At 47.7% G+C, this 20202-nt stretch overlaps 1 protein-coding gene across 8 annotated transcripts in view; it reads left to right on the forward strand.

Moving 5' to 3' along the window:
* Nucleotides 1-20202, forward strand: part of TOM1L2 (target of myb1 like 2 membrane trafficking protein) — a 123754-nt gene that overhangs the window by 92663 nt on the left and 10889 nt on the right. For 4 of the 8 annotated variants that reach the window (XM_033963332.1, XM_033963334.1, XM_033963333.1 and 1 more), the window contains exons 11-12: nucleotides 1979-2096; nucleotides 4581-4656. In XM_033963332.1, the coding sequence (XP_033819223.1) occupies nucleotides 1979-2096; nucleotides 4581-4656 (194 nt within the window). Of the gene's footprint in view, nucleotides 1-1978; nucleotides 2097-4580; nucleotides 4657-8348; nucleotides 8415-14624; nucleotides 15375-20202 lie in introns of those variants that run through there. The other 4 variants (XM_033963336.1, XM_033963329.1, XM_033963331.1 and 1 more) reach the window with 2 other exon arrangements.

Below are 20202 nucleotides of genomic sequence, written 5' to 3' on the forward strand. Positions count from 1 at the left end.
ACGACATCGGGGCAAGAGGGAGTCCAAGCCCTCTTCCCGCGCGGCACCCCCAAACCCCCAATGAAGATCAGGGCAAGAGGGAGTCCAAGCCCTCTTGCCCCGCGGCACCCCCGACCTCCCCGATGACATTGGGGCAAAAGGGAGTCCAAGCCCTCTTGCCCCACGGCACCCCCGACCTCCCCGACGACATCGGGGCAAGAGGAAGCCCAAGCCCTGCGGCCCCCCCCCTGATTACGTTTGGGGCAGGAGGGAGCCCAAGCCCTCCTGGCCTCTCGACCCCCACCCCCTACAAGATCGGGCAGGAGGGAGTCCAATCCCGCCCACAGGAGGGGCCTAAGGCTCCCGGGCCTATTCTGGTTGTCCTAGGTGCCTTAGGCCCCACCTGTGGGCGGGGTTTCAGCCGCCTGGGCCAATCCAGCCCCATTCCAGAGCCAGCTGGCCTGCCGGACGGGCGGGCTTGGCACCTGTCTGTCCGGCCAACATTTAACAGGTATGGGGGGTGGGATTGGGGGTGGGGGGGTCGTGGGTCAGCAGGGGGGGAGATCGGGGGTTCGGGGGGTGGTCATTGGGGAGGGTTGTGTCGAGGGCAGGAGTGCCTGGGATCCCTCCTGCCCGTATTGTAGCGGGAGGTGGAGGGTAGGGGGTCCGCCTGGGCAGGAGGGGTTGGGCTCCCTTCTGCCCGATCATGTAGGAGGTGGGGGCGAGAGACCAGGAGGGCTTGGGCTCCCTCCTGGCCCCATCGGACTAGGGGGGGGGGTTGGGGATCGCGGGGCAAGAGGGCTTGGGCCACGATCAGCTCAGCGGCCCCTTTTTCGGCACTTAGACCTGTTTTGACTTCATCTAAGTCAAAACGTATAAGTGCCGACCAGGCAACCTGCTTAAAGTTTTGGTTATACCTGCTGCACGCCTAGGTCTAGGTCGGCCCACCTCCCGCCCTTTCCCCTCCTCTAAAAACGCCTCTTTTCTCTCTGTGCGTCTAGAGGCAGGGGAAAGGCCTAAGCTGGTTTTAGATACGTCTAAAAACCAGCTTTGGTTATGGGTACTTGGACGATCCGGCTTTTTGATCGTCCAAGTAGCCATTTAGGCCACTTTTTAGACTTTTTTTTTTTTTATTATGAACCCCAGTGCCTCTAGAACAGTTGTTCTAATGAATATGCATGAGAGAGATTTGCATATAATGGAGGTGCTAGGCATGCAAATCTGCTCCATGCATATTCATTAGGGCTATCCTGAAAACCTGACTGGCTGGGGGTCTCCAGGACAGGGTTGAGAACCACTGCTCTAGAAGGCTCCAAGTCCCTGTGGATTAATTTGATTTGATTTGATTTCTTATATACCGCTATACCGTGAGGTTCAAAGCGGTTTACAATGAAGATAGATTAAAGATACATTAAAATAAAATAAATAAAAATGGTACTTTGGATTTCCCTAGCTGTCCCGAAGGCTCACAATCTAGCTAAAGTACCTGAGAAAACAATAAATAAAAATAAATGAAATGAAATAAAGTAAATTCCAGTCAGACAATAGGATCTAATAAAGACGATATGCCAAGGAGCGAAAGCTGGTATGCTCCTTAAGCCCTGACGTATGCAGCCTAGCCAACACACAATATTTCAGCCATGAGGTTTCCCAGGAAGTAGTAATGAGTGCCAAAATACAGGCATGTCATTTGGATCAGAGTCAATGCAATGCTAAAATGCAGGCATGTCATTTGGATCAGATGACTTCTGCAACAGCCAGACAACCGCCACTATCATCTCGGTGCATCAGCTGCATTAAACAGTCAACTGCCACCATTCTCAGATCCGATATCTAGTATGATATAGAACCCAGTTCCATAGATGTGTCTGTGAAAATGGGTCTGTAACCCCAGAAGTCTCTCGGCCTGCTGCCTCTTTCTCCCGAGACCTGCCTGCTCTTCCTGGAGGACTGCATTTTCCCGCATGCCTCATTCTCAGCCTCTCTTTTCTTGGTCCAGACATAGGTACAAAGAGTGTGAGCGGGACTCTGGGCTCTCTCCCACACTGCAACCCCCGGGATGACTTTGATATGTTTGCACAGACCAGAAGCAGCTCTTTGGCCGACCAGCGCAAAAAGTAAGTTTCCATAAGACCTCATTTGTTGTTTGGGGGATCTGGGGGCACAACTGGTCAACACTGACTCTGGATTTTCAGCAGCAGCCACAGTACGGATACTGCGCAGTGGCGTAGTGCGGGGGGGGGGGGAAGTGCAGTCCACCCCGGGTGTCGACAAGGTGAGGGCACTGGCACCCGCCCTCCTCTCCACCCCACCCTCACTGCCGTGCATGCGCGCTGCTTCCCTTCCTCCAAACCTCTGTATCGTTCCTGGCGTGAGCAACAGTGGTTCTTCCTCTGATGTCACTTCCTGGACCCGTGCCTAGGAAGTGACATCGGAGGAAGAGCTGACGCTGGAGCAACAGCAGGTTGGTGGTTGCTGCTCACGCCAGGAACGTTACAGAGATATGGGGAAGGGAAGCGGCGCCTGTGCTGAAGGAGTGGCGGGGAAGGGGCACCACCACCCCGGGAACCTCTCACCCTCGCTATGCCACTGATACTGTGGCTGAATAGCTGGATTTGTTTTTACCCACAGTAATTGATACTTAAAAAGAAAAAAGGCTGACCACCGCAGGCTCAGTATTGGGGGGCACTGTGTAAAAAGTTGTTCATTGTGGAATATTCCTACTTTTAGCCACATACAGTTGAACCCTTTCTGGCAGTGTGTTTAGGTCAGGGGGGAGAGTGTACCCGAGGACAGCATTTTCAGCTCCCAGCAAAAATTAATTTGATTTGAATCAATTCTTCCTCCTATCTCCCCTTGTAGCAGCTTTCCATACCTCCCATCTGGCTGTGCAACACTTCCCAATCGCCCCCCACCCCCTCCCTGGTGAGGCCTGACATACCTCCAAGGCCTCCCTAAAGCACTTCCTGGACTCCAAGGCTTCCTAAAGCACTGCCAGTGGTAGAGGTAGTGGATGGTTATTAGAAGTAGGCTCTGTACAGGCTTGTTCACGGCCTGCCCCACCAGGGCTTCCCTCTGCTGCATCACTGATGATGTGGCAGAAGGAAGCCCTGGCAGGGCAAGCAGCAAATAAGCATGTTCAGAGCCTATGTCTGTTAGCCGTTTGCCGCTTCCGCACTGGAGGTATGTCAGGCCTCACGGTGGGGTGGGGGGAGGGGGAGAGCTGTTAACTGAATTGACGAGTCCGATTTTGGGGGGAAACAAATCGATTCAAATCGGTGAATCGGGCATCATTACCCACAATATCTTGAAAATTATTTGAAAGGATTTGGTCAGTTTAAGTGAACTTCCCCTGTGTAGCTTGTTGAAAACAAACAAATCAGTTGAAAGCTATCTGACAATCTCGCCCCCATTTCCACTGTAGATATTTCTAATAGTCCTGGACTCTTTCACAATGAGAAAGGGAGTTGCAGTCGCACTGGGGTTACAGGTTGATTTGAGAAAGGGAAACTCCCATGCAGAGTTTCCTCTTGAATACGCAGGCCATGCATAGACAGACCATGGGTAGAGTCTAATTTCCCAATTTTGGGCTTCCAAGGCAGCAGATGCAAAGCTTGCCCTGGAGATTGACTATACAATCACTGTGCGTAATTTGCTTCCCTGTTCATTATTTCAGCTAGATAGGGAAAAGGAAAAGGATTGGGACATGTATACTGCCTTTTTATAGTTTTACAACCACACTCAAAAGCAGTTTACATACATGTACTTCAAGCATTTTCCCCGTCTGTCCTGGTGAGCTCATAATCTATCTAATGTGCCTGGGGCAACAGGAGGATTAAGTGACTTGCCCAGGGTCACAAGGAGCAGGGTGGGTTTTGAGCCCACAACTTCAGGGTGCTGAGGCTGGAGCTCTAACCACTGGGCAACACTCACCTCCAATACAATATCAGAAGTGAGCCAAGTATATAACAATGAAGCCATTATGACATCACTGATGAGGTTGGCTCTCAGGCATTGGTGGAATGAGGCATTATGACATCACAATCTCAGCTCTGGAATGTTGCTACTATTTGGGTTTCTGCCAGGCATTAGGACATCAGGGAAAGGGATTGGGTCTTGGATACTGCCTTTTTGTAGTTTTATAACCACACTCAAAGCGGTTTACATACAGGTGTACTTCAAGCATTTTCCCTGTCTGTCCCAGTGGGCTCACAATCTTTCTAATGTACCTGGGGCAATCGGAGGAATAAGTGATTTGCCCAGGGTCACAAGGAGCAGGGTTAGTTTGAACCCACAATCTCAGGAGGCAATAGTCATTTTATTGGGGGGGAGCAATAATCATTTTAAGGATTTATGCATATTAATATAAGTTTATCACATAAATCACGTTGGCTGTTGCCCCCTTGGTATGACGAGCATTTTTAAAAAACATGCCAAGTAGTTGACATCATCATTGTAATGTCTGGAACCTTTCCTCCTTCCCTGACCGCCGAGAGTGCCAGAGACTGCCACTGCGGTGCAGCTGTTTTAAGAGATGAACTCTTTGTAAAGTCGACACTAATTCATTTAACTGACAATTTCTTCTCTTGATTCTGTTTCAGTGTAACCTATGAGGATCCCCAGGCTGTCGGAGGACTGGCGTCCGCTCTTGATGTTCGGCAGCAGAACGCGGAAGGGGTAGGTCCTTGATTTAGAGCTGCCTTTGGTGTGTGTCTGACAGTCATTTGAAATCTTATCGGATACACATTGGTAAGATTAAATTATTGTCTTACTCCGACACCGGTAGACTGTCAAAGGATTCAGGCCCAACTATATTTCCATCATTACAGTTCACTGCACAGGAGGCAGGAGGGAGAGGATGCACAGCTTGATAGGTGACGCAATGACAGACGAACCAGTACAAAGAAGTTAGGCCAACATCCGCTCATTATCCTGAGTGCCAGCAGCTTTTCAAACATCCTGTATTTGGCAAAAAGCCCCCAGCCCGTTGTACTCAAAACATTTGATGAGGTCCAGTGTTCTGGATTGCGTGCTGGGGCGGGCAGTAGGATTTTCCAGAGGACATTTTGATAAAGTTGAATGTGCATCTATGAGGGAGGGATTCAACAGCCGTTGCCTAAGAGAGGCAACTAACATCCTCGCTTTTTCATTCGCTGAACTTTGGATGGGAAGGAGGCTAAGGCAGAGAGACTTCCCAGAGACCTGTGATTGTGGGTTCAATGCGCTGCTGCACCAGTGGAGGCCATTTGTGGTTGAATGGAAACTAGAGAATGACACGGTGACAAAATTCATCACCGTCCCCGTCCCCGCGGATAACCGCGGGAAACCATCTTCATGTCATTCTTTAAGGAGAGAGGGAAGAATCAGAGTATGAATGGCCACAGCCACTGACCCACAAGCTTTGCTTTGAAGAATGCTGGTGTAGAAGGACTGAGGTTGAAACAGACACTACAGAATGACAGTCTCTGGTATCCAGAGCAGATATTGTGATGTCATAATGCCTCATTCCACCAGTGCCTAAGAGCCAATCACATCAGTGATGTCACAATGGCTTCATTATCCTTGGCTCACATAAGAATCAGAGTATGAATGGCCACAACCACTGACCCGCAAGCTTTGCTTTGAAGAATGCTGGTGTAGAAGGACCGAGGTTGAAATAGACACTAGAAAATGACATGGGATTATTTCCCACAGTTATCCGCGGGGACGGGAACGGTGATGAATTTTGTCACCGTGTCATTCTCTAATGGAAACTTAAAAGATGGGTTTGACACTTAAAAGCATGTATAAGCTCAGTAGTCCCCGTTTCATTTTGAAACGCAACGCCAACTGATGGACGGACTCAGGGGTCAATGTTCATCATGGCCGAACCCAGTGTCTCACAAATTTTTCCAAGCCGCGGCACACTAAACTCGGCGCCGTGGCTGGAGGGTCTCTGCACATGCGCGGATGTGGGCGTGATGACATCAGGCGCATGTGTAACATCATCACGTCGATGTCCGGGCGTGCGCGGAGGCCCTGAGCTTGTTAACCCTGAAATGACTATGCTGGTGGGGAGGTGCAGAGAGGAGGCGAGGCTGACTCGCCTACACGAAGCGCCTCTCGCGGCACACCCGGAATCTCGCCGCGGCACACAGTTTGCGATACACTGGCTTAACCAGACGGGAACAGCTTCTGCCTGCTTAAACCATGCTGAGCGCTCCATCCCTGGATTTTCAGCGGTATTTCAATGCACCTTAGTACTGAAAATCTGGTATGACCACCTCATGACACTGTCCAAATAGTGCCAGGGCAGAGTTGGGATAGAGCCGGTAATAATTCTGTGCTGCTGCCTGCACACCTCACTAAACAGCTAGGACTCTATATATCTGTCTCACCAATTCAAATTCCCAGGCACAACTAATCCACGCAGTTCCTACTTGTTCGCTTTTCCATCCCTAAAGGGCTGCACCTACAAGAGACGCCTCGATAGAACATTATCATTCCAAGCAGGCAAATGGAACAAATGTTTAACCAACCTCATCTCAAACGCACTTTCGTACCAAGCATTTAGAAAGTCAATCAAAACTTATCTCTTTGACAAATTTCTCTGACCCCACTTCAACCTTGATGTTCTTCCAAAACATTTCCAGATAAACTTGACTAAACTTAGCATGCCAATGTAATTTTGAAAGTTCTCTGTAATGTTGCTGTCTGTACACAGTTTCTTCCCCTGTAAACCGCTTTGAACTGTTTGTGATATGGCAGTATATAAAAATAAAATTATTATTATTAAAGGAAAGTAGCTACCTATGTTGCTTTATACAATAAGTTCGTACAAGGCCCTCTGCTGTACAGTTATCTCTTTAATTACCCAGTGCTGATCCAGCACAGAAGCCGGGCATTTAAACTCATGCTCTGTGGCGGGGCCCAGCAAGGGCCAATCAGACAAGACACAGGGAGAGAAACAGGAGGGTCCACCCATCCACAAAGAAATGGCTCCACAGCTCCTCCTAGAGACAGGGAGGCTTCTACCCAGCACAGCGCTTGATTCCAAGTTAACAGCTGGCCCGCCTTTGTGAAGAAATCCACCCAAGACAACGTACAGCAAGATAGTTCTTCTGTAGTCGAATGCCTCAGTATCAGTTTTCAAAAGCTGCAGATTGCTGGGAACGGTTCAGTATTACTGTATTTTGTAGACATTACGAGAAGCCATTGATAATACCTGTTTTCTCTTATGATTGACAGGAATTGGGTGCTGAAAACTCCAGGCAAAATGACAGTGATCAAGTCTAGGGTTTGTCTTGAAGTGGCCCTTGCTAATTGTGCTTCTTATTCTCCCCTGCATATGGTACTCAAGATACTCAACGCCATTCTCCTCTCCACCATCTCTTTTCTTTTCTCCTCAGAGACCTATAACCATATCGCTTTGGTGGCATGCCCAGAGAATGGGTGAAAGGCAGAATTTCTGTGCCTTAGTCTGCAGTACTGCCATGGAGCCACTAGGGGGTTTTGATCCCACTTTCTTCTTGTATCTGATCCCAAGTTCTTTGTTCCTACTCATGTCCTGCATCATATTTTTTGCTAAGTGTTTGCTCAGAGAATCTGCAGGCAGGTCATTTGCTTGGCCTCTGAACTGGCACAAAAGGGAATTAGAGCCTCCTAGAGAAAAATATCACTCAGCACGGGCAGAATTGTACATGGAGGACTCCCACTCAGAGGGAACAGTACTGGCATTTCTGTGTGGTGGACAGGCCACTCCTTCACACACTTGTGCTGGTAGGAGACAGTCAGTTAATCAGGGACTGGGAGCCACATCCTGATAGCACCATAGGACAGTTGACTTTTATTCTGGTATAGTGCCTGAGCGTCCTGTATTATCCTGAGATGGCAAACGCTAGCTTAAACTTGACAGAGGAAAAATGCTTTCTAAAGAAGCTTTTGGAATTTCAGTGAGATCCCCATGGGGAAAACAAGTTGCTGTGATATTTTTTGTGACCCCCAGGAAGTGATCAAGACTCCCACATGCATACACTAAGCATCAGAATACACAAAGAAGTATCTGGTCTGTCTTTGTAGGGTAAAGAAAGGGATTGGGACTTATATACCACCTTTTTGTAGTTTTACAATCACATTCAATGCGGTTTGTGTACAGGTACTTCGAGCATTTTCCCTGTCTGTTCCGGTGGGCTCACAATCTAATGTACCTGGGTCACAGGGAGCAGCACAGGGTTTGAACCCACAACCTCAGGGTGCTGAGGCTGTAGCTGTCACCACTACACCACACCGTCTCCATCTATTGTATGTATGGTCTATTGCTTTGTTTCTTAGGGTCTTTTGTCATGGACCTTGCTGTCTTCTCATTCTTGGGATTTCTGTTATTGATACAGAGGAGAGGTAGAGGTGGGACCCCAGACTTGGAGCCCATAGACAAGTGGTTGATTGGACGAGGAATGGTGAGAACGTCCCAGTGACTCTGCACTAGTGCTGCCTGACCTTAGAGCCTCCTCACAAAATAACAAGCCTCCTTTTTGCCACCTTCTGCCAAACTCCTTCAGCTCAGATGGTACAAGGGCACTCTTCCCACACTCCGGGATTTATAAACGATTTCGGTAACTGTCCCCCAATCCTCTAAGCAATGCTGCACTCAAGGCAAGTGTTAGACATGCTGGGGCCCTAGAGGCAGAAATTTGGAAAGGGCCACTATGCTGCCTTCAGTTTGGGCAGCATGGGTACTGAGGACAGTTGCCCTGTTGGCACCTTTCCTAACACCAGCCTTGACTGGACAGTAGTCTTTGAGTAGCCACGATAACTTGAGGATCCTCCGGACTCGGGGAAAGCTGTCAATTCCTTGTACTGTCTTTATTCACATATACAGTATCCACTTTCCCCAGATAAACACAAGAGAATTCAAGGTGAAATTTGATGGGGGTGGGTATGGCCAGAGTCAAATTTAGCCAAGAGAACCGCAAGCAGATAACGCATAATAAGCATCACTGTTATGCTAACTCCTCACATAAACCAGCAGCAGGTCTGGAGCTGGGGAGGAAGGCAAGCTGGCTGCAGGTCAGGAAGGGCTGGGCAAAAGAGCAAATCTCCTAGAAGATCGACCTCAGATGTGTAGTACATAAGAATTGCCCTACTGGGACAGACCGAAGGTCCATCAAGCCCAGGATCCTGTTTTCAACAGTGGCCAACCCAGGTTCCAAGTACCTGGCAGAAACCCAAAGAGTAGCAACATTCCAGAACTGAGATTGTGATGTCATAATGCCTCATTCCACCAATGCCTAAGAGCCTACCTCGTCAGTGATGTCACAATGGTTCAATTATCTTATACTTGGCTCATATAAAAACATAAGAGTTGCCATACTATATTTCTTCTATATTTTTGCTTTCTTAAAGTCTCTGCACTCTGTATTTCCTCTGACTATCTGCATATTGTAATTCGCTGAATGTCCAGCTCTCTTAATTGTAAACCGCTTAGAAGTCGCAAGATTGTGGCGGTATAGAAGAATAAAGTTATTATTATTATACTGGGACAGACCGAAGGTCCATCAGCCCAGTATCCTGTTTCCAACAGTGACCAACCCAGGTCCCAAGTACATAGCTAGATCCCAAATAGTAAAACAAATTTTATGCTGCTCATCCTAGGAATAAACGGTGGATTTCCCCAAGCCATCTCAATAATGGCCTATGGACTTCTCTTTTAGAAAATTAGCCAAACTTTTTTTTTTAAACCCCGCTAAGCTAACCTGCCACAAAATACTATAAAATGTTATTTCAATTGTTGAAATAATAAACTACCCCATCAAAACCATCACATTCTGCTAATAAGGCAGCATATTTGAGTAACTCCAAAACAGAAAAGGAACTGCAATTACCTGCTTTGGTGTAATACAATGAATCCAACTTCAATGAGGAAAAAGCCTCAAGCTTGAAGAGAGTCAGAAACTCAGCTCAACTCCTTAAACATCACTTATTTATTTATTTAGTCAAATTTCTAGCCCGTCCTCCCAGAAGAGCCCAGAACGGGTTACAAGTTTACATATACAGAAGAAGGTTTTGCAACAAGGTTATAAGGAAAACAGATGCAGGAGTGCTTCTCTGGTTACATTACCCTCGACACTTTTTCATAGCAGAGAGTGGTAGAAAGCTGGAACGCTCTTCCGGAGTCTGTCATAGAGGAAAACACCCACCAGGGATTCAAGACCAAGTTAGACAAGTTCCTGCTGAACCAGAACGTACGCAGGTAGGGCTAGTCTCAGTTAGGGCCACCGCGTGAGCGGACTGCTGGGCACGAAGAACCACTGGACTGACCCAGCAGCGGCAATTCTTATGTTCTTTTTTAAGCTACTGATGTTTAAGGAGTTGAGCTAAGTTTCTGGCTCTCTTCATGCCGGAGGCTTTTTCCTCCATTGAAGGTAGATTCTTTGTATTACGCTGAAGCAGCTAATTGATTGAAGTTGTAGGTTGTTAGAAGCAAACAAATGGACAGCCAGGCCATTGTTTGTGTTATAAAAATGCAGGTCCTCTTTAGTAGGGGGGGGGAACCTGGACAGGTCCTCTTTTTAAAGGACTGGCTGGGTGCCCGGAGGGATTCCCAAAACCCGGCGGTTTGTCCAGGTTTTGGAAGGCCCCTGATCTCAGGGCTGCGTCTGGAGGACCTCTGCGCATGCATGGACATCAACATGATGTGTTGATGTCATTGCACGCGCAGAGGTCCTCCAGACGCCGCCCCAAGTTCGGAGAAATAGACACGAGATTTGTGTGGGGGCGGGTCTGGGGGTGGAGGAGGGCAGAGCATGGCGGGGGGCCATATGTCCATTTTTTTTTAAAGAGGAATTCTGGTAGCCCTACTCTGTAGGCGAAACCAACGATTGCCTCCTGCTGTCTGCACAGTTGATGCTAATGTGATGTGTTGATCTCATGGTGCCAGCTGAGAATTCATAGGTTAGGATCAAAAGATAGAGCTTACCCTGGATCGGTAGCATGGAATGTTGCTATTCTAGGCATTCCGGAATCTTGCTACTCTCTGGGAATTCCGCATGGAATGTTGCACTCTTTGGGGTTCCGGAATCTTGCTTACTCTGAGATAATGGAATATTGCTACTCTTTGGGTTTTGGCCAGGTACTACTGACCTGGACAAGCTACTGGGCTAGACGGGCCTTTTGATTTGACCCAGTAAAGCTATTCTTCTGTTCTTCTCAGAGGACAAGAGGAATTGGATTGGGGAAACGTCAAATTAAATGAGAAAATCACGAGCACCCACCATGCTGGCATCAGCTCATAGCTGGGGAGTTTGGTGGCGGGAGGTAGCCACCAGAAATTATCCCAGGTTTGGGCAACTTAAGAATGTGATGCCCTGTGGTGTCATTGCTAAACCCAGCCCTCTATGGTGACAGATAACGCCGTACACTCATAGCCTTACCACAGCCTTGACCTGACAAAAGCAATAACATGACATTTCAAAGGAAGTTGATTTGCTCTCACACACGTGGAGCCGTTTGGGACTTTGCACAGGCAGAGATCTATTTTTGTCATGGCCCATGGTTTTTTTTCAGCGGATGCTAGTGTTCGAGGTTGTTTTCAGGTTCAAAGATCTGCATTTCTTGCTCAGGCAATAAAGCAGCCTCCAAGCCTAAGGGGGTGGTCATTTAAGGAAGCAAGACTGGTATTAGAGGGAGACTTGAAACCAGGGTTTTCGGTTTCAGCAAAATCCAGGTCTGCCGCGCTCTCCCCCCACCACGATCAGAAACAGGCTGCATGGTTTCCTGGTTGCCCCCAGCTGAAGAAAAGCTGCCACTCTCCCACTACCCATAGGCCCTCACTGGACCTCCAAATCCACGCAGGACAATTCCACTCAGACAAATGCGCCCCGACAATTGGCGGCCCGTGAAGGATATCTGGAAGGCCCTGATTTGCTGAGACTCCTCAAGGGACGGGGCCTGAAGAGTCTCGGATATCCATTAAAAGAGTTCCCATAAGAACATAAGCAATGCCTCCACTGGGTCAGACCCGAGGTCCATCGTGCCCAGCAGTCCGCTCACGCGGTGGCCCAACAGGTCCAGGACCTGTGCAGTAGCCCTCTGTCTATACCCCTCTATCCCTTTTTCTAGCAGGAAATTGTCCAATCCTTTCTTGAACTCCAGTACCGTACTCTGTCCTATTACATCCTCTGGAAGCGCATTCCAGGTGTCCACCACACGCTGGGTAAAGAAAAACTTCCTAGCATTCATTTTGAATCTGTCTCCTTCCAACTTTTCCGAATGCCCTCTTGTTCTTTTATGTTTTGAAAGTTTGAAAAATCTGTCCCTCTCTACTCTCTCTATGCCCTTCATGATCTTGTAGGTCTCTATCATGTCTCCTCTGAGTCTCCGCTTTTCCAGGGAGAAGAGCCCCAGTCTCTCCAATCTTTCAGTGTATGAAAGGTTTTCTGTGCCCTTAATCATTCGTGTCGCTCTCCTCTGGACCCTCTCAAGTATTGCCATATCCTTCTTAAGATACGGTGACTAATACTGGACACAGTACTCCAGGTGCGGGCACACCATTGCCCGATACAACGGCAGGATGACTTCTTTCGTTCTGGTTGTAATACCCTTCTTGATAATACCCATCATTCTGTTTGCCTTCTTTGAGGCTGCTGCGCATTGTGCCGTTGACTTCATTGTTGTGTCCACCAGTACGCCCAAGTCTCTTTCAAGGCTACTTCCCTCTAATACTAATTCCCCCATTTGGTAGCTGAACATCCGGTTCTTTTTCCCTATATGCATGACTTTGCATTTCCCTACATTGAAGTCCATCTGCCATTTATTCGCCCACTCCTCCAGTTTGTTTAGGTCCCTTTGTAGGTCCTCACACTCTTCCGCATTTCTAACCCTTCTACAGAGTTTAGTGTCATCCGCAAATTTGATAACTTCACACTTCGTCCCCGTTTCCAAGTCATTAATAAATATATTGAACAACAGCGGAACTCCGCTGCGGAACTCCGCTCGTGACTTTCCTCCAGCCCGAGTAGTGACCCTTCACTCCAACCCTCTGTCTCCTGCCTGCCAACCAGTGTTTGACCCATCTGTGTACGTCCCCTTCCACCCTGTGGTTCCACAGCTTCCTAAGTAGCCGCTCATGGGGTACCTTGTCAAAGGCCTTTTTGAAGTCGAGGTAAATGATGTCTGTGGGTTCCCCTTTGTCCAACTGACTGTTTACCCCCTCAAAGAAGTGCAGTAAGTTTGTTTGGCATGATCTTCCCTTGTAGAAGCCATGTTGGCTCGCTTTCATCAGCCCATTTTTTTCGATATGCTCACAGATGCTGTCCTTTATCAGTGCTTCTACCATCTTGCCTGGAACCGATGTCAAACTTACCGGCCTATAGTTTCCCGGGTCTCCTCTTGACCCCTTTTTAAAGATAGGTGTAACATTTGCTATCTTGCAGTCCTCCGGGATCTCTCCAGTTTTCAAGGATAGGTTGCAAACTCGTTCCCGCTATCTCATTTCTTAGTTCTTTTAGTACCCTAGGGTGGATACCATCCGGGCCTGGTGATTTGTCGCTTTTCAATCTATCTATCTGTTGGAGGACATCCTCATGGCTCACCATAATCATGCTGTAACCCTAACACTAGATAGGAAGTGAATCTGTTAAGTGTAGTGGGGAGGGGGGGTTCCCCCCTCAAAAAAGAGGGTTATTTTGTAACCCTCAAAAAGACGGGGCGGACCTCCCATTCAGTGTGTGCTGGTTTCTACCCTGTTCCGACCTATGAATTTAGCCCATATATGCCTCTCCAGCGGTACACCGAGAAATCCGAAAAAGGTATCCTGTCGGGGCGGACTTCCCATTCAGTTCGCGTATTTGTCGTGCGCGCAATTGTCGGTGCACGTTTGTCCTGCGCGTATTTGATGGGTCGTCTAGTGGCCTTGTCAGGGCAGAAGTGATCCCCAGTTGCTCCTGTCCATGCTGTCTCCAGTCTCCACTGGAGGTCGCTCTTGCCCCAGGGCTTCTAAGGTAAGCTCAAGGAGAGCCTATAGTTTCAAGTTTATTGATTTTTAATATACCGACCATCAACGAGTATCTAGCCAGTTTACAATAAAATACTAAAATAGAGATAAAAATAGTACTTCAAAGTAATGTCTATGGAAAGAAAGGGAGGTGAACATTGAAGACATCGACAAGACAGACTTGAAAGTGATGATTGAAAGGGAGGAGTGGGGTAAAGTTACATTATTAGAGATAAGAATGGGGGGGGGAAAAAGGGGGTAGAAAGGAAATGAAAAGAGAGGGGATAAAACATTAGGGGTAGTGGGAGGAGGAAACCGGGGGGCGGGGGAGCAGATTTTTGGACAAAACCAAAATATTTAGATTGGCTTGGCCACTGAACTCAAAATTTGGTTGGCCTCTAACTGGTGTTTTGTTAGGTGGCGTTTGCTGCTGTTCGTAAAATGAAGGGACTGCTCTGACACCAGAACCGAGAGCATTTTTTTAGCCGCCTAATATCGGCTTGTGGTTTTCTGGCCTGGAAATGGGATACTGCAATATGTGCTGAGATGCAGGTGGTCTCCAGTGCTGACCCCGTCCTCATACCGATACTACCTACAATAAAACCAAACTGAACTTGTCTGTGTCCTTAGCTTAGCTGACTGTCTTTTAACCACCTGTATTAATATCCTTTTAAAGCACAGTGGATTTCTCGTCTTAAGAATGCCCAAAGAAATGCTCTTCCAACGGCAATTAATCACCTGAGCTCGGACGCTGAAAGGCTGATTTCATATGTAGAACGGTCAGTTGGAATCCACTGTACTCACTTCCCGTTTAAGCCCAACACTAGCAGTCTCTAACGACTTACAAATTCTTTCTTTGGTAACTTTTTGCGCTTTTGTACCAAGACATGAGTAGACAAGGCGAAATATGTCTTAGACTGGATGGACTATTTGGGTCTTTGTTTGCCGTCATTTACTATGTTCATAAAGTGAAAAGTTCTGTCGGTGAAAACTGAAGGACTGAGGGCACTTTGTATTCCTGCCCTACAAGTGTCCCTTAGCTTAAGTGGTATTTCCTCGCTCTAGAAAGGAGACTTAGATTACTGTGGCATCCCTGGCCTCTGAGACCTCTCCTTTCTGGACATGGGCTAGGAAGCACTCTACCTTGCTGAGCAAATGCCATCAAGTCTTGCAGACTCGGGACTGGAAGGAATTTCATTTCATTGAACTTACATTCTGCTCAGTGGTGTATTAAAAGGAGGCAGGGAGGGGGGGTTACCCCGGGCACGGTCTTGGTAAGGGCGCCGGCAACCGTCCACCTCTCCACTCCCTGCTCCTTCCCGACCCCTCCCTGCCATGCGCGTGCACCCCTTCCTTCGTACCTTTTTCAATTTTCCTACGCGAGCAGCATTATGAATTTGCGGCCCGCATCGATGTCGCCTGTCTCTAACGTCACTTCCGGGCCCTGTGCCTAGGATGTGATGTCAGAGGAATAGCTGGCATGACACGAGCAGCAAGTTCGTGATGTTGCTCACACCTGGAAAATGGAAAAGGTCCGCAGGAAGGGAAGGAGGGCGTGTGGAGAAGAGGGGGGAGGGGTACCAGCTACGCCATTCATTCCACGTGGTTCATAGACAACCCCGCGAAAGACAAAGGCGCGCGCCAACAACTGAGCGCAAGACGGAGGCGCGCGCCGAAGAAAATTACAGGTTTTAGGGGCTCCGACGGGGGGTTTTGTTGGGGAGCCCCCCCAGTTTACTTAATAGAGATCGCGCCGGCGTTGTGGGGGGTTTGGGGGGTTGTAACCCTCCACATTTTACTGTAAACTTCACTTTTTCCCTAAAAACAGGGAAAAAGTGAAGTTTTCAGTAAAATGGGAGGGGTTACAACCCCTCAAACCCCCCACAACGCGGCGCGATCTCTATTAAGTGAAGTGGGGGGGTTCCCCCCACACACACCCCCATCGGAGCCGTAAAAACAGTAATTTTTTGCGGCGCACGCCTCCATGCTGCGCTCAATTGTCTGCGCGCGTCTTTGTCCTGACACCATTCCACGTTACCTTTCAGCTCAAAGCAGATGACAGTTATACATGCATGCATTACACTGCTTTCATTTCTCTCCGGTAGCCAGCCAGCACAGACCGTGGGCCACAGCTGGTTCCAGCTGCCACTCTCTGATCGACTCTTGCTCCCGACAAGGAGATGGATCGAACTTCAGTTCAGTTTTCTGTCCCAGGCTGTTCCAGTTTTGTTTCATCTTTTACCTGTTGAAATGTAATTTGGTTCAATAAATGTTTCCCAATATATGTGATGCCATTTGGGTACAAGACACTGTCCCTTTAATTTTAGGTGCTCAGGACTCATTTACATGCATAACTAAATTAGCTAATTGCCATTAAGTACTAATAATTGACATCAACAAGCACTAATCGATAGTTACGCATATAAATGATCCTATTCTGTAAATCTAGTTCAGTTCCAAGGGAGTCCTGTTGGGGGAGGGGCACAGGCGGGTCAGAGGCACACTTGTAATTAATGTTTGGGCACAAATATTTTACACATGCCTTTGACACTGCGTAGCACCCAAATTTTTGGTACTCTTTCCTGAATTGAGCCCTTTGTGTGGTTCCAGTGTCTCATCCCCAGACAGTTTGCAGTCATAGATTTACAAATGATCTGGAAATTGGAACGACGAGTGAGGTGATTAAAATTTGCACATGACACTATATAAGAACATAAGAATAGCCTTACTGGGTCAGACCAATGGTCCATCAAGCCCAGGTGGCCAACCAGGTTCCTAGTACCTGGCCAAAACCCAAGGAGTAGCAACATTCCATGCTACCGATCCAGGGCAAGAAGGCTTCCCCCCAATAACAGACTTTGGACTTTTCCTCCAGGAACTTGTCCAAACCTTTCTTAAAACCAGCTACGCTATCCGCTCTTACCACAACCTCTGGCAATGCGTTCCAGAGCTGAACTATTCTCTGAGTGAAACAAAATGTCCTCCTATTGGTTTTAAAAGTATTTCCCTGTAACTTCATCGAGTGTCCCCTAGTCTAATTTTTGACGGAGTGAAAAATAGATCCACTTGTAACTGTTCAAAGTTGTTAAAACGCACAGGCAGACCTTAGGAAATTGGAAGTCAGAGCGCCCAAGTGGCAGATGAAATTAATGTGGACAAATGCAAAGTGACAGCGAATACGAGGGGGCATTCGGAGAAACTGAAGGGAGATAGGTTCAAAACAAATGCAAGGAAGTTTTTTTTCACCCAAAGGGTCGTGGACACTTGGAATGCGCTACCAGAGGAAGTGATCAGGCAGAGTACGGTACAGGGATTCAAACAGGGATTGGACGGATTCCTGAGGGATAAAGGGATCGCGGGATACGGAGGGAGGAGCTGGGATGTAACACAAGTATAAAAAGCTAACTAAGTAATGAGTATAGAAACCAAACCAGGTCGTGCATGTGCAAGACCGGAAGGTTAGGACTTCGATAGGAAGACAGGACTTAAATGAGAAACCAAGGTGGCAAGGGAGCCTCTTCTGGTGATACAGACAGGTCGTGACCAGTCTGGGCCGCCGCGGGAGCGGACTGCCGGGCAGGATGGACCTATGGTCTGACCCGGCGGAGGCACTGCTTATGTTCTTATGTTTTTATGATGCACATTGGGAAATCACAATTACTGGATGCTAGGGTCCACCTTGGGGGTTAGTGCCCAAGAAAAGGATCTGGGTGTCATTGTAGACAATTCAATGAAACCTTTCGCCCAATGTGTGGTGACAGCGGCCAAAAAAGCAATAAGACACTAGGAATTATTTAAAAAGGAATGGTTAACAAGACTAAGAATGTTATAATGCTCCTGTATCGCTCCATGGTGCGACCTCACCTGGAGTACTGCGTTCAATTCTGTCTCCTTATCTCAAGAAAGATATAGTAGTGCTAGAAAAGGTTCAATGAAGAGGGACCAAGATGGTAAAGGGGATGGAACTTCTCTCGTATGAAGAAAGACTAAAAAAGTTAGGGCTCTTCAGCTTGGAAAAGAGACGGCTGAGGGGAGATAGGATTGAAGTCTACAAAATCCTGAGTGGAGTAGAACGGGTACAAGTGGATCGATTTTTCACTCCGTCAAAAATTACAGACTAGAGGACACTCGATGAAGTTACAGGGAAAAATTTTAAAACCAATAGGAGGAATTTTTTTTCACTCAGGGAATAGTTAAGCTCTGGAACGCATTAGCATTGCCAGAGGTTGTGGTAAGAGCAGATAGTGTAGCTGGTTTTAAGAAAGGTTTGGACAATTTCCTGGAGGAAAAGTCCATAGTCTGTTATTGAAAAAGACATTTGGAAGCCACTGCTTGCCCTGGATCGGAAGCAGGGAATGTTGCTACTTCTTGGGTTTTGGTCAGGTACTAGGGACCTGGATTATCCACCGTGACAACAGGCTGCTGGGCTTGATGGACCCTTGGCCTGACCCAGTAAGGTTAGTCTTATGTTCTTATTGAACATAATTAGGGGCAGACCCAGTGAATAGTCCACGTTCCTCTGAATCTTACATGTTCTGCTTTTACAGAGTGGCTAACATGCTTTCTGCTGTTCTGAGGATGCCTAGGAAGTGTGAGGGGCTACTGGTGGTTAGTCACCTGCAAGGTTTATTCTTCCTCAGGCACCTTTGGTGCTCAGCAATCTTACGCTGACACAGAAAAATGTATGTCAAAAGCAAACTACACAATCAAGGAGTATGCTATAACTATAGGTGATTGGAATCACGCCCCACAGCGACCCCACGGATCGCTGAAGAGCGATCCAGATGCATGCGCAGACCATCCTCTTTGGCTGTAGATGTGATCCACGCATAGAAACATAGAAACATAGAAATATGACGGCAGATAAGGGCTATAGCCCATCAAGTCGGCCCACACCATTTACCCACCCTCTTAAGTCTACTGACCCCCTAAAGTACAATTGTAATTATACCGTCGCTCTACTGACCCGCTCATTCAAGTCCTAGTGACCCTATCCCTTGGCATGACCTCGTAGGGATCCCACATAGGCATGCGCTTAAAAGATACACACGACTTCCCCTTCTAACAGCCAGGATCGCTATTGGGTTTACTGAAGCAATGGCGCAGCTCCTTGCAGAAAGGAGGTCAACAACAACGGCGATATTTTTTCCTCCATTTTGTGTAGAATGGCTTCCTGATGAAAGAAAGTCCCCCTGAAATGGGTCTGGCTGCCATTGTGTGCCAATGCGAGGTGGCGGGCAGGAGACCGGCAGCCCACAGCTCTGGACAAAGCACTGTGCGTCACATATATTGTGGAGCGGGGTTTGCTATAATACAGAGGAGAGGACTTCGGTGGAAATGTGCCTTGTGCAGCCCCACTTTAAACCCGTGGGTTATAACCACGGGCTCGCAGAGAGGCAGGGTGGCAGAGAGCAGGGAGATTTCAGGGCGGCAGAGAACAGGAGAGTCGGCAGGGACAGTAAGCAACTGGTCCTCAGCAGTCGCTTCATTTTGGATCGGCAAGCCCAATCGGTGTTCCTTCTGTTTAGTGAATCGCTGCCTTCCTACTTATGCATGCCACTTCCCCTCATTTGCATGAGTGGATCGGATCGGGCAGAAAGTTAGTGAATCGGGTCGGGGAACGCTCGCAAACTAGTCGGGACACGATCAGTGAGCTTCGTGAATCTCTAGGCCTAGAACAGCTGAAGTGGCTCTCATATGGAGAGTAGATTGGTACATTCTCTTTGCTCTGTTTACTTGCTAAGGCAAATAAAGGTATTTCACACTCACCTTTGATCTCTTATGTCCTCTTCTCTGAACCCTGTTATCTTCAGAAGGTAAATACAGCCTCCTCTGTACTGTTAAAGCCACAGTCGGCCTGTCGCTTTAAAGCAAGGGCATGAAGACTAGAGAATAATTGCTCCTCCGTGGCTGTGGAAACGGAAGCTTATATGTAGGAAAAACACAGACATCGTGCGTACAGAATTTTAGTCATTAATCCAGAAATACTCTTTCTCAGGTGCACACACACCATTGGTTCTTCATTGCAGTGCAAGTCTTTAGTTCCCCAGACAGATGGTGGCAGATGTAGAGGGGATGGTGGAGGTTGGAGTTGGTATTGCAGACAGCTAAGATCGCAGAGTTTTATATTTATTGAGAGCTTCTAGACCGCAACTAATGACTGGGGAGTCAATTTAGAGCGGTTTTTATGAGCTTCTGTAGAGATGTTACCATACAGAATTACAAAGAGCTTCTGTGAGGTGATATAATGCATG

The sequence above is a fragment of the Geotrypetes seraphini genome, chromosome 11, assembly GCF_902459505.1.
Source record: "Geotrypetes seraphini chromosome 11, aGeoSer1.1, whole genome shotgun sequence".
In the NCBI taxonomy this organism is placed as follows: domain Eukaryota; kingdom Metazoa; phylum Chordata; class Amphibia; order Gymnophiona; family Dermophiidae; genus Geotrypetes; species Geotrypetes seraphini.